Source organism: Eurosta solidaginis, chromosome 2 (assembly GCF_040869045.1).
Source record: "Eurosta solidaginis isolate ZX-2024a chromosome 2, ASM4086904v1, whole genome shotgun sequence".
Classification (NCBI taxonomy): Eukaryota; Metazoa; Arthropoda; class Insecta; order Diptera; family Tephritidae; genus Eurosta; species Eurosta solidaginis.
In genome coordinates, this window is record NC_090320.1 from 255,808,929 (window position 1) to 255,834,800 (window position 25,872).

The 25,872-nt window shown below is 38.6% G+C and overlaps 1 protein-coding gene across 1 annotated transcript in view; it reads right to left on the reverse strand.

The window, feature by feature from the left end:
• LOC137241841 (cadherin-related tumor suppressor-like) overlaps nt 1-25,872 on the reverse strand; it is a 178,436-nt gene that overhangs the window by 125,247 nt on the left and 27,317 nt on the right. The window contains exons 3-6 of the mRNA XM_067769222.1: nt 20,488-20,721; nt 20,025-20,226; nt 5,254-5,406; nt 5,093-5,127 (exon numbers count right to left, since the gene is read on the reverse strand). Coding sequence (XP_067625323.1) covers nt 5,093-5,127; nt 5,254-5,406; nt 20,025-20,226; nt 20,488-20,721 — 624 coding nt within the window. The remainder of the gene's footprint in view (nt 1-5,092; nt 5,128-5,253; nt 5,407-20,024; nt 20,227-20,487; nt 20,722-25,872) is intronic.

Consider the following 25,872-nt stretch of genomic DNA (forward strand, 5'->3'; position numbering starts at 1 on the left):
ACCCGTAAAACTTACGGCTTACGCAGATGACGTTGCAATTGTCATAAGTGGAAAATGCCTTCCAACGATTAGTTCTTTGATGGATCGGGCGCTTCGGGATATTCATACCTGGGCATCTAATGTCGGGCTGAAAGTCGATGCGGAGAAGACGGATATGGTCTTGTTTACAAAGAGGTACAAGGTCCCAAATTGGACCAGGCCTAAGTTAGGAGCGGTGACCTTACAGGAGAAACCTTGCACAAAATATCTAGGAATCATCCTAGACAGTAAGCTGTCATGGAAGCTCAACGTGGAGGAGAGGGTCAAGAAGGCCTCAACGGCACTCTATGCATGTAAAAGAATGCTGGGGTGTACGTGGGGCCTATCGCCCTCTCTTTCTCATTGGGTTTTTACAGCGATTGTAAGCCCTATTCTATACTATGGAGTTCTTGTTTGGTGGAAAGCCACACAAAAAACAACATACCTCAAAAAAATTAGAGGGGGTATGCAGACTATCGATGCTTTGCATTACGGGAGCCCTGAAAACAACCCCGACGGCTGCACTGTATGCCATTGTGCACATTCCACCTGTAGACCTGGTAGCAAAGAACAAAGCGTTAACGACCGCAACCAGGCTCGATGCTTCGGGGCAGCTTGAGCGCCGACCATATGGCCATAGTAGTATAGCGTCCTCAGTCACAAGACGAACAGACTACATGATTCCCTACATGCACTTTGAGGGAGATCTTAAGGCCACAATAGAGGTGAACGGTTGGCGCAAGGGTGCGCAAATGGCGGACGAGGCGATACATGTGTACACCGATGGTTCCAAAATAGTGGAAGGAGTAGGGTCTGCGGTATACTGCGCTGATCCGGAATTAAGCAGATCCTACAGGCTGCCGGATTACTGTAGCGTTTTCCAAGCGGAAATATTAGCCGTAACCAAAGCAGTAGAAATCCTGGAAGAGAATAGCTTAAGCTGCAACCGTGTTAACTTTTATATTGACAGTCAAGCAGCAATTAAGGCAATAATCTCGCATAGCACAGCATCTAAATGCGTGTTAGAGTGTAAGCAGTCTCTGGAGAGAATCGGGACAGGGAGAAGCATACATCTATATTGGGTCCCAGGGCATATGGGAATAGATGGGAATGAAAAAGCGGACGAATTAGCTAAAAAGGGCGCATCCCTTGAAGCTTGCTCCGTAGACGTCCCAATTAGATTGGGCGAGATTAAGCGAAGGCGAGAGGTGCACATGATCGACCAAGCAGAAAAGGCGTGGGTTCAAGCGCGGGGCTGTAAAGTGTCGAAGATTATGTGTAGGTCTTACAACCTTAGACTAACACAGTTGCTTCTATCATTAAAAAGAGAGGACTGTAGACTCATGACGGGTATTCTGACTGGACACTGCCTTCTGGCGTCACATGCCTTTAAATTAGGCTTGGTCAGTGATAGCAGGTGTAGGAAGTGCGGGTTGGAGGAGGAAACGATCGAGCACGTTCTGTGCTCGTGCCCTACACTTGCCAGGCTAAGACTCCAGCTATTAGGAGTGATACAGCTGTCAGATCTAGAAGCAGCAAGTGGCTTAAGTCCTAGGAAGCTTCTAGTATTTGCTAAGAGGACGGAGTTATTTTATAACATAGGTCCTGGTTTTTGATAGGGTTTTTCAGTTTGGTCGTTAAAACAAACTTCTGGTAACACTACGGACTCAATCAGTCTATGTGAGGTCCTCATGGACCGGCCAGTTCAACCTACCTACCTACCCTCAATTTTTGTGTCTGTATCGTGTGTAACAGGATATAAGACATTCTCTTTCACATTACTGATCTCCGCTATCATATAATGTATCAGTAAAAATTTGAGTTGATGGATCTTCAATCCACTTAACTTTTCGTATGAGCCATATTTCAATGTCCCTATTGGCATCCACCTACGATTATCAAATCCCGAACTGGGTGAGAGATCCATATAGTATTTGATTTATTTTGTAGTAAACCTCTGGCACCCAGATAACATTTATCGACCGCATGCAAACTTCCTCACACAAAATGCCTCGAATAACATCGTGTCTTCTAAATAGATGAATATGGCGTGGGGTTAGCCTGAGTTTGTGGCTGGGATATTTATTGTAATGTTTTCAGCTTTATAAGAATAACAACCCATAGAAAAAATTTGGCTTAAACTGCACGCAAATAGAGCTAGCGGGGAAATTTGCCCTCACCATGATTTCCCAGTAGTTAGCTTAGGCAACAGAGTACTTATTTATGACTTCCATCAAAATGAAGTGACATACCACCCCTGTGCGTGCGTCTTAGCACAAACTATTAGTTACATATTACATGCTTTTTTTCTATCGGCCATAACTGCACATAAAAACGCATAGCAGAACATATTAAACAGCTTATTAGCAGAAATGGAGCAGCCCACCGGCATTGCCAGAACTCGCAGCAATGTTGCGGAAGGCCTGTCAACAAAAATATAATACACATAAATATACAAACATATACATATGTGTGCAAAGTGGATAGCATGACTAGATCAAACATTACTCGAAGCTCTCTGAACATACGATTCCGATGTGAGTGCGAAATATGTGAAAAATATGATCCCAGGAGTCCTTTTTGACTAAAATTTGATAAAATTATGAGCAAACGAAAATTATGAAACTAGGCAGCTTTGGAAGAAATAATCAAAAATTTTCATTTCAGACATTTCATCTCTACATATATTAAAATTTTAACAGACCGATGTCTGCATTGAAGATACATATGTATAAAAGAAAAATGTCATGCAACTTTCGCCGTAATGAAACTGGACCGCTAAGTTAAATTTATGGGTACATTTTAATCCACTAGGTCACTAGCGTATTTTTTTATTGGACGTTGGGGTAGCGCACTACCCCCAAGTGGCCCAATGAAAAAAGGTTAATCCTGTTCATGTGGCATAAGGCGGGGGCGGAGGTGATTTAGTCGCCACTACTTCGCATGCGCATTTCTCTACGCTCCCTTTCAGCATGCATCAATTGCGTTATAAGTATAATGGCCATCTTGATCGCAGCAGTCCAAGAACCTATTTGCCTGCACATTCGGGGAACTAAATTCCTAATGGAATGCTTCTCTCCAAAAACTCTGTGCACAGAGAGTCTTTCATCGTAAAACCGAGGGCAGTGAATCAGTACGTGTTCTGCGCTTTCCAATTCGGAGGGAAAATATGGACAGAAAGGATCCTCCTCCATCCCCCGCTTATGTAATTATTCCTTGAAGCCGCCGCCTCCGCTCAATATTTTTGTGAGGTGGTAATTTATATCGCCGTGGTTTACCTCGTACCATTCCGCTATATTCCGAATTAGCATGAAGGTCAAGCGCGTCTTCTCGATTCTTCCCACCGTTTTTGCAAACTAACTATTGTTCGTGATCTTGCGCTTTTCTTAGCATCTTCTGATGTTCAGCTGATTCCAATGCTATATAAATCGGCCATTTCACCTCAGGGTATATCTACTGAGATTTTCCTGGATAAAACATGGATCGCGTCGTCGGACACCGTCCGATAAGCACATGCTATTCATATAGCAGTTTTACGGTAAGCTGCCAATATAATTTTTTGGCGGAACTTTTTGGATCCGTGCCATACTGGTGCTGCATATAATATTATAGAGCTGGTTACGTTGGATAATAGCTGACGGGTAGCTTCGCCTGGGCCACCGATGTTTGGCATTATTCGCGATAGGGCTCCTCTAACTCTATAAACTTTCTCCCCCAACGCTCTAAAGTGCTCCTTAAAAGTTAGTTTTTCGTCAGTATTTACTCCTATATATTTCAAGAACGGCTTTGAATTAATTCGATAATCTCCCATGGTTAAGACTAACTCATCCACAGTACGCTAATTCACTAGGATCTGGACCCCAATACATATATGGATACGTGTAACCCTAGAATGTGTTTGCACAAAATGAATATCAAATGAAAGTTCCTAAAGAAAGCTTAAAAAATAGTGTAACTCCGTTTTCGATATCTCAAACCCTCTCCGGTATATAGACGAAAAAATGGATCAGGGGTACCCCTGGAGGTAACTCCACAAAATAGGTATCAAAAACGGTATTGACGGTGGTATTACCTTATGATATCTTATATTTCAATATCTTACTTTTTCAAAAAATATTCACCTAAATGTGGGCCAGAGGTAACCCTAAAACGAAAGGCATGAGGAAATGCTTTTGTATTGGGTTGTTTTCAGTGAAATGTTCAAATTAATAATTTATAATTCTCAGATTTATCTGAAAAATTAAAATGAAGCAACGTTATTTGGAATTCCTCGCATACGAAGTAGCGGGAACCAGTTAGTTTTAAATAAAAATTCAATTGCAATGAACTTGATTTCCAACGGCGATTGGAAATCTGATGGCTTTTGTTGTAACCTGCCCTCCGGTTTCTTTTTTGTATTGGCGTGGATATCTTTCTTTTTTTTGCCGGCGGAAATTTCTACATCTTATCGATGTTAGTGTTTTGGACATTCTGTGATTGAGATCTCCACGTTATAATCTGACATGCCAGCTTATTCTCTATGTATGTATGTAATTAGCGCTGACTGAACTGGTATCAGAATGCCTTATTTATGAAGAAAGCATCTGTATTAATTTCTGAATTTATCTAAAGGCTTCCTCCAAAGTATCCGCTTGTCAAACAGGTTCGGAAATGATTCAAAATTCTAACATCAAATAAACTTAGTTTACCTGTGGCATATAAGGCTTTGGAATACTCATGTATTGCTCTGAAAATCGTCAAAACGGAGTCTTTTTAGAGTCCGATAAGTGTAGACATTTATCTATTTATGAGGCGAATAGGTGTGATATATGAGTCCAATTCAGACTTGTAAGGTATATGAAATGAGCCACCCGATATGGGGTCATCATCGCAAGAAGGGAAATTCATTAATTTAAGACTCATAAACGAGCTCATAATGAGTGTAAACAAAAGGAATTAGGACTCATTTCTGCTTCCTTTCTGTATCCGAATGTTTGCTGGGTATGTGAAAAGTCATCTGTCTTATAGGAAATGCCAAGCCCATCAAAATACATAATTTTTCTATTCTAGTCGCATATTACAAAATGCAAATTACCTGCACTGTTGATGATAGACGTTGTTGCGGTTGTTGCTCTACATATTGTTGCTGTCGGTGTTGACGTTGACGTCGCTGCTGTTGGTGATGCTGATTGGCGCTTTCGTTGTATATTATTGATTGCAATGCTGTTGTTGTTGTTGTTGTTGTTGGAAATTCTTTAGCACAATCTCTTGCGGTTACAATTAAATTATATGAACTTTTCGTTTCTCGATCAAGTTCACGGCGTGTACGTATCGTACCGTTGGCAGCAATTTCAAAGTCATTATTATCATCGCCCGACGTAATCGCATATTCGATGCGCCCGTTATCGCCTTGATAGGAAAAGATAGAAAGAAATAAAAATTAAAGAAATTAAATAAAAACAAAACAAGCACAAAATAGTCTAGAAAAAGGCTTAGAAATAACAAAAAGAAACTTAAATTTATTAGTGATTTGTAAAAGCACGGAATTCTAACAAATACTTTTAACAACAACATGCATGTGCGCTTGTCGATTGATTGTTGAGGAATTGTTTGCTTGTGGCTGCAAACTAAGTTACTGGTTAGCTGTCTACTTAATTCATCAGTAGCGTAAAGTAGTTGTTGTTATTATTTTATGTTAGCAATGTACTAGATGCTAGCGTTTTTTCTTTGCTATACCCAGGCTTATCTCTTAAAATAGGCATACACATTAGAATTTTTGTTTAACGTAGACGGCAGCTTTCTTCAAAATCACAACTATTTTTTGGAAAGTTTTGGTGAGAAGACTTTTAATTTAAGTATATCTGTCTTCTTGCCTTTAGCTCAGATTACGTGCACACGAATAAAAATAAAACTAATAAATAATAGTTTAAAAAAACTAAAAAAACACGCTTTTGTAGCAAACCGAACTAAAAAATAGAAAATAATTTTCAATTAAAAAGAGTTTATATAACAGTAGTAGAAGGTCAAACAATCGTTTATAGTTAATCGCCTCTAAATAAAATTATAATAAAATTTAAGTTACTAACAGAATAATTTAATTCAGATTAAAAAGCGTGGGGTGCCTTTGACTACATTTCATATCTTTACTCTAAGATAGTTGCCAATAGAATGATTGTAACATCAAATATCAAGCACCCCACGCTTTTTACTGTGAATTAAATTATTCTGTTAGTAACTTAAATTTTATTATAATTTTATTTTGAGGTGATTAATTATAAACGATTGTTTGACCTTCTTACTTACTTACTTACTTAATTGGCGCTTAACCGTCTAAACGGTTATGGCCGTCCAACAAGGCGCGCCAGTCGCTCCTTCGCTCCGCCAACCGGCGCCGATTGGTCACACAAAGGGAGTTTAAATCGTTTTCCACCTGGTCCTTCCAACGGAATGGGGGCCGCCCTCTGCCTCTGCTTCCATAGGCGGGTTCCGATAGAAACACTTTCTTGGCCGGAGCATCATCTTTCATTCGCATAACATGGCCTAGCCAGCGCAGCCGCTGCGTTTTAATTCGCTGGACTATGTTGATGTCTGCGTATAGCTCGTACAGCTCATCATTAAATCTTCTTCGGTACTCGCCATCGCCAACGCGTAGAGGTCCATAAATCTTTCGAAGAACTTTTCTCTCGAACACTCCGAAAGCCGCTTCATCTGCTGTTGTCATGGTCCATGCTTCTGCCCCATATAGCAGGACGGGTACGATAAGTGACTTGTAGAGTACGATTTTCGTTCGCCGAGAGAGGGCTTTACTTTTCAATTGCCTACCTAGTCCAAAGTAGCATTTATTGGCAAGATTGATTCTTCGCTGGATTTCAGTGCTGATGTTGTTGCTAGTGTTGATGCTGGTTTCCAAATAAACGAAGTCTTTTACTATTTCGAAATTATGGCTGCCAACAGTAGCGTGGTTGCCAAGGCGCATATGCGCTGACTCTTTGCTCGATGACAGCAGGTACTTCGTTTTGTCCTCATTCACCATTAAACCCATCTTTACCGCTTCTTTTTCCAGCTTGGAGTAAGCAGAACTAACAGCGCGGGTGTTTAGGCCGATGATATCAATGTCATCAGCATATGCCAGTAATTGCACGCTTTTATAGTATATTGTTCCAGTGCGGTTAAGTTCTGCAGCTAGTATAATTTTCTCCAGCATCAAATTAAAGAAATCGCACGATAGGGGGTCACCCTGTCTGAAACCTCGTTTAGTTTCGAACGGCTCGGAGAGGTCCTTCCCACTTCTGACTGAGCTGATGGTGTTGCTCAACGTCATTTTGCACACCCGTATAAGTTTTGCGGGGAAACCAAATTCAGACATAGCGGCATATAGGCAGCTCCTTTTCGTGCTGTCGAAGGCGGCTTTAAAGTCGACGAAGAGGTGATGTGTGTCGATTCTCTTTTCACGGTTTTTTCCAAGATTTGGCGCATTGTGAAAATCTGGTCGATGGTAGATTTACCAGGTCTGAAGCCGCACTGATAAGGTCCAATCAGCCGGTTCACGGTGGGCTTCAATCTTTCGCACAATACACTTGAAAGGACCTTATGTGCGATATTAAGAAGGCTGATTCCACGATAGTTGGTGCATTTTGCAGTATCCCCCTTCTTGTGGACTGGGCAAAGAACGCTTAGATTCCAACCGTCGGGCATGCTTTCGTCCGCCCATATTTTGCTAAGAAGCTGCTGCATGCGCCTTACCAACTCCTCGCCGCCGAACTTGAATAGCTCCGCAGGCAATCCATCAGCGCCCACGGCCTTGTTGTTTTTCAATCTGGTTATTGCTATTCTAACTTCGTCATAATCGGGCGGGGGGACATATATTCCATCATGATCGATTGCGGGATCGGGTTCTTCATCTCTGCGCGGTGAATTGCTTCCTCCATTTAGGAGAGCAGAGAGGTGTTCCCTCCATAATCTAAGCACTCTCTGGACATCAGTTACAGGGTCGCCGTTTTCATTCCTACAGGAGTTTGCCCCGGTCTTAAAACCTTCCGTCTGTCGCCGTATTTTTTGGTAGAATTTTCGGGCGTTATTCCTGGTGGCTAGCAGCTCAAGCTCCTCGCACTCACGCCTTTCTTCTTCTGCTTTTTTCTTCCTGAAAAGGCATCTCGCTTCCCTTTTCAACTCACGATAGCGTTCACACCCACTCTTGTCGCGCTCGCTTTTAACGTAGCCCTGTAGGCAGCGTCTCTTCTTTCGGTTGCAACGCGGCATTCTTCATCATACTAGTTGTTTTTTCGTGGCCGCCGGTAACCAATTTTTTCCTCGGCGGCAGTATGAAGTGCTTTGGAGATATGCTCCCACTGCTCCTGTATTCCTTCAGGATGAGTTGTGCCCTCAGAGAGCAGGTCTGAGAGTCGAGTTGCGAAATCATTGGCAGTCTGTTGTGATTGAAGCTTTTCGACGTCTAGCTTTCCTTGTGTTTTTTGTTCCTTGTTTTTAGCCGCGTTGAGGCGGGTGCGTATTTTGGCTGCAACGAGATAATGGTCCGAATCGATGTTAGGTCCTCGGATCGTTCGCACATCTAAAACACTGGATGCATGCCGTCCGTCTATCACAACGTGATCGATCTGATTGCGAGTATTTCGATCAGGAGACAGCCATGTAGCTTGATGTATCTTTTTATGCATGAACCTCGTGCTTGATATGACCATGTTTCGAGCACCGGCAAAGTCAGTCAGCCTCAGTCCGTTAGGAGAAGTTTCATTGTGTAGGCTGAACTTTCCGACTGTAGGGCCAAAAACACCTTCTTTGCCCACTCTGGCGTTAAAGTCGCCAAGCACGACTTTTATATCATGACGGGGGCAGCACTCGTATGTGCGTTCTAATTGTTCACAAAAAGTGTCTTTCACCTCATCGTCTTTCTTCTCTGTCGGCGCATGGGCGCAGATGAATGATATATTAAAAAATTTTGCTTTTATTCGAATAGCGGCGAGACGCTCGTCCACAGGCGTGAACGCCAGCACTTGGCGACAAAGTCTCTCTCCCACCACGAATCCGACGCCGAAACTGCGCTTATTCGCATGGCCACTCCAATATATGTCACAATTTTTGATCTTCTTTCTTCCTTCCTTCGTCCAACGCATTTCTTGGATGGCGGTGATGTCAGATTTTGCTTTGACGAGGACATCAACCAGCCGGGCATCTGCACCAATCCCATTCAGGGAGCGGACGTTCCAGGTGCATGCCCTCAATTCATTGTCCTTCAAACGTTTACCATGGTCGTCATCAATAGAGAGTGTATTTATCCGAGGCTTGTTGTTATATTTCATTGGAGTATGGTTTTACGTGGCGGGTCCCAAGCCCAGCGCACAACCCACTCAGCGGGGGTGAAAATATTACTTGGCACGTTTATATAGCGAGCCGCTTGCTCAAAGACAGACGCCTGCTTGCAGCCGCACCTAGAGGTGTACAGACGCTGCCGATGAAATCTCCCCCGGCTAGCCCTTAAACCGATTATGTCAGAGTGGCCTAGCCAGGTTGTCGCCTTCTCACATTAGCTCACCGCTAAACGGGTGTTTAGCGGCTACGCAGAGGATACTTGGCCGCAAGCGACCGGCAGTAGTGAGCTGCTTGAACCGCATGCAAAAGAATCGCTCTGGCCATTCCCAGGTGAATGGCGGTCAGAAGCTTTCCCCACTTTCGTGGACTTCTACACACGGCCCCACCCTCCTATAAACTCTTTTTAATTGAAAATTATTTTCTATTTTTTAGTTCGGTTTGCTATAAAAGCGTGTTTTTTTAGTTTTTTTTTATTATTATTTATTTTTAATTTTTTAGTTCAAGTAATTTTAAAAGTTTTAGTCGAGAGTGATGAAACCTCGAAACGCCAGCGGTCCATGGATGAATCCAACCCCACTGCACAAAAAGGGTCAAGTCGCAGGGAGGCTGGACACGGTCTTTCGCCGAAATTTCCAAGGGTCGACAGATCATTGGCATTATAGACGGGAGCAGCGAAGATGGCAGGATCCCGAAACAACAGTGGAAGTGGATCGAGGCCGCGCTCGCTACGGTGCATTCAAAGTGGTAATAAGGCCAATTGACCTTATGGCCGTTGACCTCATGTCACCACACCATCACATTAATGCATTGTCATCGAGCCTTGCAAAGTTTCAATCAAACTTATGGCCATTCAAAGTGGTAATAAGGCCAACTGACCTTATGGTCGTTGACCTTATGTCACTACACCATCATAATAATGCATTGTCATAGGGCCGTGATGCGTGCGCAAAGTTTCAATCAAACTTATGGCCATTCAAAGTGGTAATAAGGCCAATTGACCTTATGGCCGTTGACCTTATGTCACCACACCATCACATTAGTGCATTGTCATCGACTGTTGATACGTGTGCAAAGCGTCAATCAAACTTATGGCCATTCAAACTGGTAATAAGGCCAATTGACCTTATGGCTGTTGACCTTATGTCACCACACCATCACATTAATGCATTGTCATCGGTCATTGATATGTATGCAAAGTTTCATATTAATCAGACTTCCAGAAACCGGTGAAAATTAAGCTCAAAGATTCCGTTACATACAGGCCAAGCTAATAAAAGCGTGTTAAAAAGTAAAAATAACACTAAAAATTTCATTCTACAACAAATTTCATGGTCGCGCATTTTCCGCTTAACAAAACTCCTGATCCACAACTGAAGCGATGAGGCGGTGATTGGTTAAATAATCCCGATATATACCCCATATAGCCCTTAAGAAATTTCGAAGTAGTGCTTCAAAAGTAATTTGAAAATAATTCGGAAATAATTTGAAACTATCCATAGATGGACGTGAAACAGTTTAAAAATTGTGTCAACATTACTGAAAGAACCATATAAAAGTGATCTGCAAATCATCCCGCAATTCGCTCCTATCTCGAAAAACATAGAAACTTATACCAAAATATTTTCAGAGTGATCCCAAACTCATCTCGAAAACAATCCCGAAATAGTCAAAAGATAGCTAAGCAATGATATCGAAATAACCGCAAAATAGAACCTGCGCAAGATCTAAAGTTCTCCAGTCAAAAGCATCGAAATAGTCCCAGGGCAGTTCAATATATGTTACTTAAAATAATCTTAAAAACAGTGCAAAAAGCGAGTCTCATTTAGTGATAAACAATCCCAAAATAGTCCGAAATAATCCATATATGCTAACGAAATAATGTAAAAAGAACCTCAGAACTATCCAGAAAACAATACCAAATTGAACCCAAAATTTCTCCTGTAATATTTTTGAAATGTTCTTGATCTAGAAAAAATTATACACTTATACCGAAGTATTCCTGTAAAGAGCTTGAAGTTGTGCTGGAGATAACTTAATATCTCCGTAATGATAACAAAATAGTGCAGGACAAGGTCCGAGACAATTCCAAAAACAATTCTGAAGTGATTCTGAAACTATCCCGGAAACTCCTTATGAGATGCGAGACGAACGATAAGTCTGCTTCTTTTTGGAAGGGGGACATATATCTGATGGAGGGCATGCACAATGGCTGGGTGCTCCCAATAATGATTACTTTAAGGAGCTGTAAAGACGAAGAGGACATAGAAAGAGTCAAGCATTTTCTGAACGATTGTCCTGCGCTTTGGTACGAGGGGAAGACATCTCTGGGATGCTCCTTCTTTAATCTTTGTGATCTGGCATCTAAGAAATTCCTGATGTTTATCGACTTGTTGGTTTGAGTAGGGGAGAAATCCACGTCATATCACAAGGGGACCTTTATGAGCGTAAGTGCAATGGTAGCCACTTTAACCTAACCTAACCTACCAGAGCAGCAAAAAACTGGCTTGCTAGTCAAAACCGAGCCAAACTTCCACTTATCATCACTTTTTCTTCTAAACATGCTTTGCTACTCCTTGTCAAACAGTTAAATGCTAAATGCATATGAATTTGCGTCAACAATAATTTATCATAATCAAAATAGAAATCAGCACATAGAAAACTCAAACAAAAATAACAAAGAGGTCGTGCTGAGCCTAATGTATAGTGTGGAAAAGCAACTGTCAGTGAGTTACTAAATAAGGCGAGTAGCGGCAGTAGCCGCTTTATTTAATTGAAATGATTTGCATTATTATTAGTTAGTAGTAGCATAAGTAGTAGTGGTATCTAGAAAAAGAGCTTAAGCGCTGTTATTGTGGGATGAGTTGATATGATAAAGTTGCCTGGCAGTTGGAGGCTGAAGTGCCATGACTTTTGATGCCTGATTTGCAAAATTTATAGATGCATAAATACATATGTCGTTTTATATATACTTATGTATGCCTATCTGTTTGTGTAACGGTTAACTTTTGTGTGGGTGCCAGTAGTTGTGCCAAAGTGAGACAGTAAGGCAATAAGCGGCACAGTTATGATTACAAGTTAGGCTAGAAAATCTCGCAAGCAAATAGCTGTTAGGAGCATATAAGCAAAACGTGCAGTGCGGGTGAGTTTCCCTGAAATTACCTTAAAGTTAAATACAATTTAAAAAGGCGTCATAATTTTCACCAAATTATCTGCTGCCGTTATTGCTGATGTTGCATTTACCGCAAAATTCAATATTTTTACTGGTTAGATAAGTTAAAGAAGAGGTGTGGAGAAGGCATATACACGAGTTGGAGGAGATTATGTAAGGAAAAGATCTTGCATTGTTTGTAGTGAAAATTTAGAAATACCGTAACTCTGCGGCGCTGAAGTTTTAAATTACTTTAGTGAAAATTGCCTTAGGAATGAAGATAGAGGGAAAGTTGGTCACAATAGGTAATATGTAATTTAAAATTTCACCACAACAATAATAGGTACATAGAAACAACAACAATGTGAAATATGGAAATAAAAAGTGACTAGTAAACAATTATTCTAGCGGTCATTACTACAAGTTAAACTATCTAAACTCTGGTGGGATCTAATAATATATTTACAACAGTTTTCCTCCTCGAAATACTTTTTAAAATAAATCCGAGCTCATAATATTAAAACAAAGCCTTTTACGGCTTTTTTGTTCAAGTATTATCTAAGACTCAGCATGGTTTCATGACTTGATGTGGTTTGTGAAAAGATTTTCTCAAAACTTAATTATCTAAAAAAGTATTAATAGAGGCGTAGTAGTAAGTCGAGCTTGCGGTGTAATAGGGGTCGCAAACTCCAACTTTTCCAGAAAATTATTTTATCCCGATCACGCGATAGTCGGAGAGCCAAGACGCCAATTAGCTGATATCTCGCGATTCCTTGGCTACAGTACCCAGCCCTACTCCGTACGGTTTCTTCCACAATAGTTCTCACGTGACGAAAAGGTCATCAACAAAAGTACTAGAGCAAATTTTTTACTGTGTGCATATACTTGCTTATGATATTAAGAAATCCAGAATAAAATCGTTTGGAAGTTGTGTGCTATATGGGGAAAAATAGAATGTCAGTATGGAACGGAGAGAAAAAAGAAGAGGGAGAGGGAAGAAAAGTTTTGCTGCTAAAAGCTAAGCTGAAACCGAAATCGTGTTAACGTTAATTAATCGAACAGTTATCAACTTAATATCGAAAAGTTATAGATTGAAATTTATTGCAATTTATGTAAGTATTATATGTATCGCTTTCAGTTTGTTAAACAGTATTTATCGATTTACGATCGAAATATTATCGATTTAGTATAGAAATTGTATCGATAATTGATTGATAAATTATTGATATATTATCAGAACGTCATCGAATTATTTTCGTAACGTTATTGTGTTAATATGGAAAAGTTATCGTATATTCTTCGTTATTGATACGTTGTTATCAGTTATTAGTATGCTATGAAAATGCTATTGGTTTGCTGTCGAAATTTTTTTGATTTGTTATCGAGAGTTTATTGATTTAATATAGAAAAGCATTCGGTTATTTACCGAACATTTATTGGCATGTCAAAAAGATATCGATATGCTATTGAAAAAAAAAACGAAATATTATCGGAAATTTATCGATTAATTATGGATTTATTATCGAAATTTTTTCAAGATGTTATCTAACAGTTGTCGATTATTTATCGAAAAATTATTGGTTTTTTACCGAAAAGTTGTTGATTTAATATCGAAAAGAAATAGAATATTAAACTTTATAAATTTAGTATCTAAAAGTTAATAACTTATTACCGCAAGGTTATGGATTTGTTTTTGGTGTGTTAACAGTTTGTAATCGAAAAGCTATCGATTAAATATCAAAACTGGATTTGTTTAATATGGAAAAGTGATCGATTACTAATCGAAGTGTTGTTGATATTTTTTTTAAGAAGTTATCGATTTGTGTCTGAAATATTATGGATTTGTTATTTAAGTATTATCAATTTGTTGTCGAAAAAGTTGTCGATGAGTTATCGAAAAGTTATGGTTTGGTTATCGAAAAGTTGTCGATTTGATATCAAATAGTTATCGATTTGTTTTCGAAAAATTTTAGGTTTGCTATCAAGCTGTTTCCAATTTGTGTTCTGTCTTGTTACCAAATAGGCCGAAATTAGCTATTTACTATTTACTTGAAGTTTTCTAGTATCACTACTTTTATACTACCATGGAAAACAGCTTCAATATCTCTTCAGCCCAGAATCTAAAAAAATCTAAAATAAAATTACATACGCATTTTGTTACACACCTTTAAAACATATAACACATTTATTGAATATTATCTTCGTTTTTGATTTCTTTTCTCCCGACCAAGGGCAGTCATTTCAATATAACCCCATTTAATTTTTTGCGTCCCTCACACGAATTAACATCCTCCCAACAAATCCTTGCAATGGTACTGCTCCATATTCCTCTTCTCTGGGAAGGTATCCAACACAATCCAGGGCCAGTACTAGATCCCGGTCCAGGGAAATTCTTTTGCTGCATGTGCCGGAAACGGATCTTTTTAGGATGGTAACACTCTTGCCAGTATGTCACGTGTTACGTCGCACGTGGTGTTCTGGGCTCGATCCCAACATCCGGTGAAAAAAAAACCGACGACCACAAAAAGATTTCAGAAAATTAGATGAAACTAGATTTTTGACTATCTTTTGACATTGGTACAAAAAAAAAAAACAGGGACGGAAAATAATAATTTTTTTTTTTTTTCGGAGTCGAAAAAGTCCTGGTCAAAAAATTGTCCTAGGTGAAAATGTTTAAGTCCACAGGTATCCCTATAGCAATATCATGTCGAATCATGCATCCTTTTTATTTTTCGAACTTTTTCCATAAAAGTCCAAATATAAAAGTAAAATCTGTATTTTTATTTTTTGAGTCCGGTAGAACTAGTTAAGCTCGGACTTTTTAAAATAAAAGTCCGGAAATAAAAGTTAAATCCGGACTTTTATTTTTTAAAGCCAAAACAAAAGTCCCGCTTAATAACAAAGAAAAGGACTTTCCAAAATAAAAAGATTTTTCTATCGGACTAAAAAAATAAAAATCCGAAAATAATTTTTATCTTGATCCAAATATATTTAAAGTCCAAAATGAATAGTTTTGCAAGGAATTATATTGTGACGAACATTAGCAACACTAAGGGATACTATCATCTCTAAGCCGATGCTAAGCAGTGACTTGTATGCACATCAGTAAATCAGTAATTATGTACGTACACGCAGCGGAGAAGAGACGCACAAACACATACAGATATCTTATCTGAGATGCTCCCAAAAGTAGGCAATTATAATTGTGGAAGTGTCGCTCACAAATACACGCGCATATGAGAAGCTATACACGTGCATCTGTAGTTTTAATTTTATAGCAGTAACTGAGTAAATTCTGGAAGCACATAGAAGTATGCGAACGAGAAATCGCAGAGTATAAAAGGCAGCAACAGAAGAGGCGCGACAATCAGTTTGATTTAAGACACTATCTGGCGAGCAATAGTAGTGTTATTGTGAAGAACTTTAATAAATGCCATTTTGCATTATTGAATAGTGGAGTTATTTATTCAACAGTTTAGTGATTCGAACGTTAGCAGAAGGTTGCAAATAAGAAGAATTGCAGTAAATTTGTTAAAATATTATAAAAGAAATAACAGTTTCAACCCCTGAAAAAAGATTTTTTTCCCGATATTTTTGTATGATGGTTTATAATTTTATAAACGGAGTAAAAAAGCTCAGAAAACTTCCTAAAAGAACCAGTTTTGAGACGAAAAATTTCAATATCCAGTAAGCAATCAAATTTCCAACATTGGTTATAAGAGGCTGAAATTAGAACTTTGAGCAACGATATCTCGAAAATGTTTTATACAACTCCAAAAATTTTTCATGCAGTTTTAACTCGCCTTCGACCCAGGAATACGTTAGCGAAGTATTGTGACGTAATTTTGAATCACCCTGTATAAAAGCACAACAAAAACCAAAGCATTACCAATGTGGCACACAGAAGCTGTTGAAAGGTGTCAGTCATGAATCGTGAGATGCTCATTTTTTGTGCACAAATTCTTTACAGTTATTTTTGTTATAGTAAATACGTAGCAATACCTAACAGCGGGAGTTGTCGGCTTTTATTGTTTTTTATAAATTTTTTTTTTTTACAATAAAACTCAATACCGTAGTTTCATCATAAGCCAGTTGGGCGTATAATGTTTGGTTTTTATACAAAATAGAAAAACTGCAAACACATTTAAAGTGCAGCCGTTTAGCGGGTCAATAGGTGAGAAACATTTTAAATGCGCCTTATGAAGTACGAAATTGTTGTGAGTTATATCTATTGGCAAGTAAGTCGAGTGAATGCTATGGTGCGAATTTTATCACGTAGTAAGCAGTTTGTTAAATGCAAGTTTTTTTAAAGGGGTCTGCTCGAAAGTAATTGACTTTAGTTTTAAATTGAAATAAATTTTGGAAATAAATTTATATTGGCTTAAATTGACTTCGCAGTGCTTTCTGCCTTCATATCCTAATAGGTTTTTCGCCGCTAACTCAATCACTCTCTTTATTTTCGATTTTCTAGCCTTCAATACCTATTTCTCCGTTTTCTTAAAACTACACCCTCAGCCAACTTTAATAAATAAAAATAAGAATGGGCGCATCCAGCGAACACAACTTTTGTTGATATGTTACAAACGTGTTTCTGTCAGTTGAGTGAAAGAAAATTTGTTTTACGAATGGCGAGTTAAGCTAACTTCCAAATGAAATACATAACTACATAAAATAATAGGACTTCTTAAACTATGTTCCACACATATAGGGAATAATTTATTCACAGGAAACACTTTGGAATGTCAAAAAACTGCCGGACCCCCTAATAAGCACGTTGAGCGAATGTAGCGACACAACTTTCCTTCCTTCCTTAATTGGAAAAAATAACACAATCTGCGAAAAAGAGTGTATAATCAGTAATTTGACGTAAAATTCCCACCGTTAAGTGGATCAAAAAACTCAACAAGGCGTTAAGAAAGTTATCATTCAGCGATGGGTCAAGAGTTTTTTTGTTGTTTATACAAACAGTAATAAAGAAACTTACTTACATATATTAGGAGCAAATAAAAGCTAAATTTATGAATATATCCTTACTTCGGGACTATTTCGTGAATATTTCGTGATGACCTCTAGAATACTTTGGTATTATTTCGAAGATCATTTCGGAAATATTTTGATGCAAATTTTGAGCAATTTTCGCAATAATTTCGGCACCAATTTGGAACAATTTAAGGATCACTTCGAGATAATTCTAGAAGACTGTTCCCAGAATATTTTAATATTTTAGGACTGTTACAGGGATTAATTAGTTGTCAATTCTGGTAAGCTTCAGAATTAGTTGGGTATTGTTTTGGAACAGTTTAAGGACAATTTCGGGGATATTTGAAAGTATTTCGCCAGAGTTTTGCCGAAATGATACCAAAAAGATCATAAAATTGATCCACATAGTATCCGAAATAATTTAGAAAACATTCTCGAAGTTATTCTATAACAGTCCTTAAGTGGTCTCAAAGTAGACTCGAAATTATCCTTAAACAGAAATGAACTTGGATTGTTCGAAATAGTATCGAAATAATTTCGAAATATATTAAGATGTGATCCCGAAAGTACCCCAAAATTGCAGCGACATAGTTTCGAAATGAACCTTAAGATCATCCCTAATTGTTTCTGAGGTCATCGCAAAAATGATCCGATAAAATATCTGCTTCAAAACTTAATGGAAATCTGTTAATCCGTTATTCTTGGACAAGGGTGGCTCTTGGCTCCATATTGGTTTATACACATGTTTATCCCCCTCTTTACTAAACAACTCCACGTTAAGATGAACGATATGAAAAAAAAGTTGAGTCCCAGTTTTATTGTAGGAATCAATATGTGTACAATTTAATAAAAGGGAATATAAGTATCATTCTTATTGACCCTTTTTCTTTTAACGCACTTTAACAGATATTTTTGAATCGCTCATAATATAAATCTCGTTTATACAACCAACCCATAATATTGTGGCGAATATTAGCGATTTCGATACATCACTGTGATGCTAGTAAATAAATGCTGTACGTTAATAGTAGCAATGCAACGAATAAAATATACATGCAAACAGCAAAGCTAAGAGCTAAAGAATCGTCCACATACATGAAATCGGCAGATAAGTGAGAAGAAGAGAGAGAAAAAATCACACATGCACGTAATAAGCTAAGAGCAGATGTCGACGAAATGAAAATGCAGATGTGTTAGAGAGTGCGCGATGATCGCACACATAATTTGATGCATCATTTTTCGTTGTTCATTCGCTTACTAGCCAGCAACAAGACAAAATCGTTTATCATTATTTTTTTCAATTTTGCCAATTCTACTCAGTAAAATAATAGTTTATCCTAAGATAAATTTTTTGCAGTATTTCATCCCTAATATATATTTTTGTTTATAAAATATGTACTCCTAATACACATATGGACAACATTCGTCAACATTGCGTGAGACACACACAATCGATGTTACTGCGCCAAATGCTCAGCGGCTACTAAACTAAAAATAACAAGAATACGTGTGAATTGAGTGCGAACAATTGTTTCACTATTTGCCGACATATGGCTAAGAGTGAAGATGTCAACACTCACGCTTATGCATGTATATAAAAAAAAAAAAATGTAAGGCGCGATAACCTCCGAAGAGATCTAAGGCCGAGATTCTCTTCCAATTTGCGTCGTGCTCCTCTTGATTTTCCCTACAAATTGGCCGGACGGGCCCTACATGTTTTATGCCGACTCCGAACGGCATCTGCAAGGCAGATGAGTTTTCACTGAGAGCTTTTCATGGCAGAAATACACCCGGAGCGCTTGCCAAACACTGCGCCGAGGGGCGACCCCCGCTTAGAAAAAATTCCTTCTAATTGAAAAACCGTATTTCTAAAATTTTGATATTGCTTTGTCCGGGGTGTGAACCCAGGGCATACGGTGTGGTAGGCGGAGCACGCTACCATCACACCACGGCGGCCGCCGTAGTTAAATAAACAGCTTGTGATACAGAAATGAGAAATATACAAGCAACTATTCGTGAGGATTGTTCGTGAACAACTCTAGACCCTAGGAGAAATAAGCAAACGAGAAACTTCATAGTATAACAGTAGCGCAAGCTGAGCAATAGTCAATCAGTTTGATTTTCAGCTTTGGAAGTGAAATACGCGAGTCATTTAATTATGAATTATCATTGTAGTGTTGTAAATAAAGAACATTTTGCTATGCTGAATATTTGAGTTATTTATTTGACAGCTGGGCGATTCGAACGATAACAGCAGGTATATAATAGTAAATAATTGCCCTAAATTCACTACAATACATTAAAAAATTCTTAAATTTTTGGTAACTATGATAATTTATTGTTGTTAACGTGTTGTTTTCTTTTTTTATAAAACCCCTTTTAAAATACCCCTTATAGAAGACGCGACAGCGTAGAAACTAGTAGTCGAAAAAAAATTTGAACTGTGCTATGCATTTACAGGCCGTAAGCTCCAACTCAGTATATTACAAAACTGACACTTTTTTGGGTTTTTCTTCTCTAATGAATAGCGATAATTTTTTTATGTAGTTTTACTTCTAAAATAATTTCTTACCTGAATCAATGTCTGTTGCTGTAACCGTTACAATTGGTGTACCAATTGATACATTTTCATAAATTTCATTCGAATAACTCATCGGATCAAATATGGGTGCATTATCATTTAAATCCAAAACATTGCAATAAACGGTCAGTGTGGTAGATAAGCTGGGATGGCCATTATCTTGAGCTTGCACCACAAGAATGTAATGTTGCACCTGATGAAGAGAAGATAGAAATAATTTTGATGATAAGTCAAAATATGCATTCAATGTTTTGTGTATTATTTTATTCCTTTGGCAGAGCATACGTTTTTTTCACCAAGGGTGATGCACTTTTTAATTTTTACTCCTCAGTTTCTCTTACAAAAAATATTCAACAGCAAGTTTTCCTTTTAACCACTCTTAATAACCGAATTAAAAATTTTTAAATCTTATTTTCTTGCAACTTCAAAAACTTATTACCACACCATCACTCACCTCTTCATAATCCAAGCGTGCTGTCAGTGTAAACACGCCCGTTTGTGGATTCAAACTGAAGACATCATTGGCCCAATCTGATATAACGGTATACGAAACAACCGCATTATCACCTAAATCCGGATCAGTGGCAGCAATAATGCCAACTTGATAGCCACGTGGGGCGTTTTCGGGTATATCAAAAGAGTAAACAGGTTCATCGAAAACTGGTGGATTATCATTGGTATCTGTGATCTGTGGGAATGAAAAATTTTAAGAAAAAAAAAATGTTATGAAAAAATATGGATAAGAAAATGAAGAAATTAATGGTAAATTGGTAAAATTGATATCCGAATTTCATGAACTGTGTGGCACCACATTTACAAGAAGAACACTTAAAGATTTTCAAGCCGTTAATCAAAATCAGAAATTCGATATCTTTACGGTGTATAACAAAATTATACATATATATAGTTCACCTCAGAAGCGGCATGTTGAAGCAAAATAGGAGTGAGGAATGGGGAAAAAGGCGGCTCAAAAATGGAAAAGGAAACTGGAGTAGAACTATACTCAAAGCAACTGCAGGTAAATGAGTCTTGCCGTCTTTCTGAATCATGAAGTGATTTCAAAGCGAAAGGCTCACGCCATAGAGGGAGCAGTCAAACTGCTCCAGGACAGCATGGTATCAGACAGTTATGCAGCGATTTTGGGCGACAGTCAGGCAATCCGAATCGATAAGGTGGAGGTTTTATTGTTGTATTAACGACAAATACACTCCCCGAAGGTTTTGGAGAGTGTTATCGGTGTTGTTGGTCCTTTGCCGGATACAGATCCGGTATGTTCCAGTAACAAAGCACCATTAAGGTACTAGCCCGACCATCTAGGGAACGATTTATATGACCACATTAAACCTTCTAGGCCATCACGCCCTCCCCAACCCGAGTTCCATGGGGAACTTGAGGTCGCCAGATCCTCGCCTGATAAACATGTGTATGGTACATTCATATTTGTCACCGGATTCCTTTCGCGTAGGTGAGGTTGTCAATTGGGTTGCGGAAGCTTTGAAGCTATAAAGCCTTGTATTGCGCTTATAAACCCCCCCCCCCCCCCCCCCGCGTAGGTGTCGACCCTCGTTGTTGTCCTTAAGGTATATAAATATCTCTCTTTGCTGGATTCTTGTTCACGGGAATTAAACTGCAGATGAGATAGCCGGGGAAAGTTGCGAAATATACACAAGCATGGCGGATAGTGCCTTTTTGACCGCCAGTGGGTTATCTATGAGATTAGGCACGCGGACTTGCTGTAGACCAATCGAGATGATTGTAAAGTCCCAAGGTAGTTGTGGCAAGTTAGGGTATGAAATGAATGAGCTTAGTTCTCAACCTAAATTTGATTCATCACTTTCTTTGCCGATGTCTAGCACTGCAGACAAGTCAATTTAGATTTCAGTGCGCACGACTTTACGGCAATCTGACAGAGGTTTGGAAGGTATATCTTTCGTTACTACTAAAATTTATCGGAGAAAGCAAAGGGTTCATTGAGGACTACTAAGAAGTAATTTGGCTGCACGAATGTGTCATTACTAGGAACTTGCTGAGGGCATTGAAAAATGAACAAAAATGTATCTGAGTGGAACAAGCATGTCCTCTCAACCTTACTTAATCATTCCATCCTTAATCCAACCCAACATGAATATTTTCATATCAACTTCATATTTCAAAATGTAATTTCTTAGTTTCTGCATTTATTAAAATATTTAAAACATTTTATATACCTAAAATTTTTTTATATTTATCTACTTATTTAAGTATTCCACAAATGTGGTTTGCAATTTTACTTAAATACGCATTCACGAACCGCATTCTGATTTTGTTGTTTATTTATTTTTACTTTTTACCATAAAATTTTTACCGATGCATTTAAATGCGTTTAAAAGGTGGAAACAGCTGTCAGTTTTTATTCATATCACGAATATGCTGGTGACAGCTCGGCAGGAGACCCAATGGCCAACAGACGCAACGCGAGGACAAGTAGACAACAATTTGAAGTGTTATGAAGGAAGAGACAATCAAAACAGAAGTGAGAAGTGAGGAAAGCTAAATTTTGCGGCGACTGTTTTGTTAGTGTGAGTGTATGGTATCAAACCTGCTTTAAAACAAAAAGCTTGTCAGAGATATACAAACTGATATGAAACTAGTTCAGAGTAGACCAAAATTGTTCAAAAAGAAGTCTAGTGACATAGTGATTGTTTAGAGTTTATTATTTTATTGTTTACGATTTACACCCATGACCTTTTCGGTTTCCGATGAAAATTTCTTGCTTAAAACTTTTCATGGTTTGTTTCCTATTCAAAATACTATTGATCGATATTGCGACATTCATGGCTAGGACCCATACTACTTTTGTATTATAGCTTATGCCTGGTTGTTTTCACGTCTGGGTGTACATGCATTGGCATATGCAGGATGGACATTTGTATATGTTGTTGAGAGGCGTTTGACATGTATGACGTTTTATTAAAAATACACCGCAATATTGAGTTTTTGTATGTATTTACATACATATATATATTTTTTTTAAGTATAAGGCCCGGTTTTTCAGTAGTAATATGAGCTAAGTTTAAACAAAATTTTCTTAAACTCTTATCAAATTTAAACTCCAGTTAAACTACTAGGATTCAAGGGGTTGACAAGCGCATTACAAAGCTTTATAGCTTCAAAGCTGCGGCAACCCAATTGTCAACCTCACCTACGCGAGGAGAATCCTGTTACAAATATGAGTGTATCATACACATATTTAGTAGGCAGAGGCTCTGGCGACCCCAAGTTCTTCATGGAACTAGGGGGCGGATAGGGCGAAATAGCCTAGAAGGTTTAATTTGGTCATATTAATCTTTCCCGAGATAGTCGGGCTAGTGCATTGATGATGCTTCGTTATAGGAACGTACTGGATCTATATCCGGCAAAGGACTATCAATATCAATAACACTGGCTTCGGGGACTGCCTTTATAGTGAATATCCCGAGAAGAGGGCTACATGTTTTCTGCTGACCCCGAACGTTATCTGCAACGCGGATGAGTTTTCACTGAGAAGCTTTTCACGGCAGAAGTACACTCGGAATCTTTGCTTAATCACTGCCGAGGGGCGACTTCGCTTAGAAAAGTTTTCTTCTAATTAAAAAAGCTTGTTTCTTAACTTTGGTGTTATTTGGGCCGGGCTGTGAAATCGGAATCTTTGGTGTGGTAGGCGGAGCGTGCTACCACCTTACCACGTCGGTCGCTACAATTTACACGTTAAAAAAAAAACCTTGTATATGTCATGTCTACTAGTACACAAAGTTTTTAACGTGTGAACAATGCGACTTTAATAATTTTTTTACGACTGCTAATAGTCACAGCTGAAACCGCAGTAAAAAATACCGAAGGTGAGGAAAAAATGGAAGAACAACAGTAATACCGACAAAAATAAGTTGAAAAGACAATACCATTCGATAAATATTTGTACACTTTCCGGTTTACTTTTGCTCATGGATCGCATTGTACTTCCACAACTACGAGTATTTTTCTGTTGGTAAAGGCTATGTTGCCTTAATATATAAAAATTTTCAATAAAATGATGTGATACCTTCCAACGTTCTATATCTCACCCAACCACTCAGAGGGCATAAGCAAGTTATTCGGTAGAAACAATGTAAAAGCACTCAACTAGGAAGAGATCTAAAAATTATGGCTATCATGAGGCCTTTGAAGGCTCTAAAATCTGTTTCATTACTTGTAGAAACATATTCAGATGAAAGAAAGATTTTATAGTTCGGGGTTAGGGGGTCAGAATATACGGTAGGTATGCCTGTCATAGGAGGCGACTAAAATACAAGATTCAAGAGGCTGTGTAGAGCCCTTCAGGTTGCCAGCGCAATATGTAGCTTATCCAAACCCAATTGTCAACCTCACCTATCCGTGGTGAATCCTGTTTCACTAAGAGACGAGCCTCTGGCGACCCCAAGCTCCTCATGGAACATGGTGGTGGGGAGGGAGGAATGGCCTGAAGGTTTAATGTGGCCATATAAATCGTTGCCGAGATGGTCGGTCTAGCACCTTAATGGTGCTGTGTTACCGGAGCGTACCGGATCTGTATCCGGCAAAGGTCCGTCACATCGATAACACTCCCCAAAGCCTTCGGAGAGCAACCTTATCGCTACAACAACAACAACAACATTCTAACTTCACCGCAGTTTTCCGTCCACAGTAGATTCTGTACTCTGCTACTCTGCAGAAAACTTGAACACTCTCCTGAAAAACGAGTCATGCGGTTTAAAGAAAGCCAGTAGAAAATTGTATCAAAGACAGCATGATTTGAAGAGCGAGCACTTCACAATAGATCGGGATAACTTGTCATCAAGCGAGAGTGATAGAGCATTAGATTAAGCTGAATGTCAAAAATTATTTTAGCTCGATCATATAGGATGACATATTCGAGATACTAGAATGATATTTCAAGGCACCGAAATATCTGCTACATAGCTTGATCCATTACCTGAAAGCCCGGTATATAATGTATACTACTCTTTGGAAAGCTACTCACGACAGTCTTCTTTGCCTGCGCATGTCAGAAAGGTCCTTTTTTCTCCAGAAGTACGAACTTCTGTTTCCTCGATCCAGAAACGAGATACACTCGTAAGTCTTCAGACTATCGCATTGGCCCCCACTGCCAGTACTGGAGATATTAATTCCGTTAGCTATATTTTCTTCAAAGCTGATCGTTTCGCTTATCAGAGAAGAAGTTATAGGAGAGATTAAGCGACCTATCCTCTACCAGTGTCATTTACATGGTAACTTTTAAAAGTGATGGATTGGATAAAGTCAGTAGATGCACATGACACATATTGTTCACCAAACTAGAAGATTGTTGACATTATCATAGCAGTAGTAAAAGAGTTCACGTAGTGAGCTTCCGTACCTGAAGTAATGCAAAACATTTTCCTAAATGTTTGGGATCATTTCGAGATCTTTTTCAGGTTCCATTCGGGAACATTGGGGTATTGTTAGTCAAGACATTTTCTGGATCATTTTAAAACAATTACGGAATTACTTCAGGATTTAATGATTGTTTTCCAAATATCCCCCATATGATTTCGAAATAATCCCGAAACAGTCCCAAAGCAGTACCGAATTGTACTCGCAAGCAATCCCGTAATAGAAATAAATGGTATTACCCCTTGATAATATAACCGTTTGCTATGGCATAAAGAAATTGAAAATATATATAGATTTCCTGGGATTATAATACTTCCGCGGTAGGCTGCCGGTTACGTATGAGGGGTCAAAAAATTTAAGCAGTCACGTTAGTACAGAGAGGTGCTAGTGTCAGAGCGAATTGTTGTTGTTGTTGTTGTTGTATTAATGATAA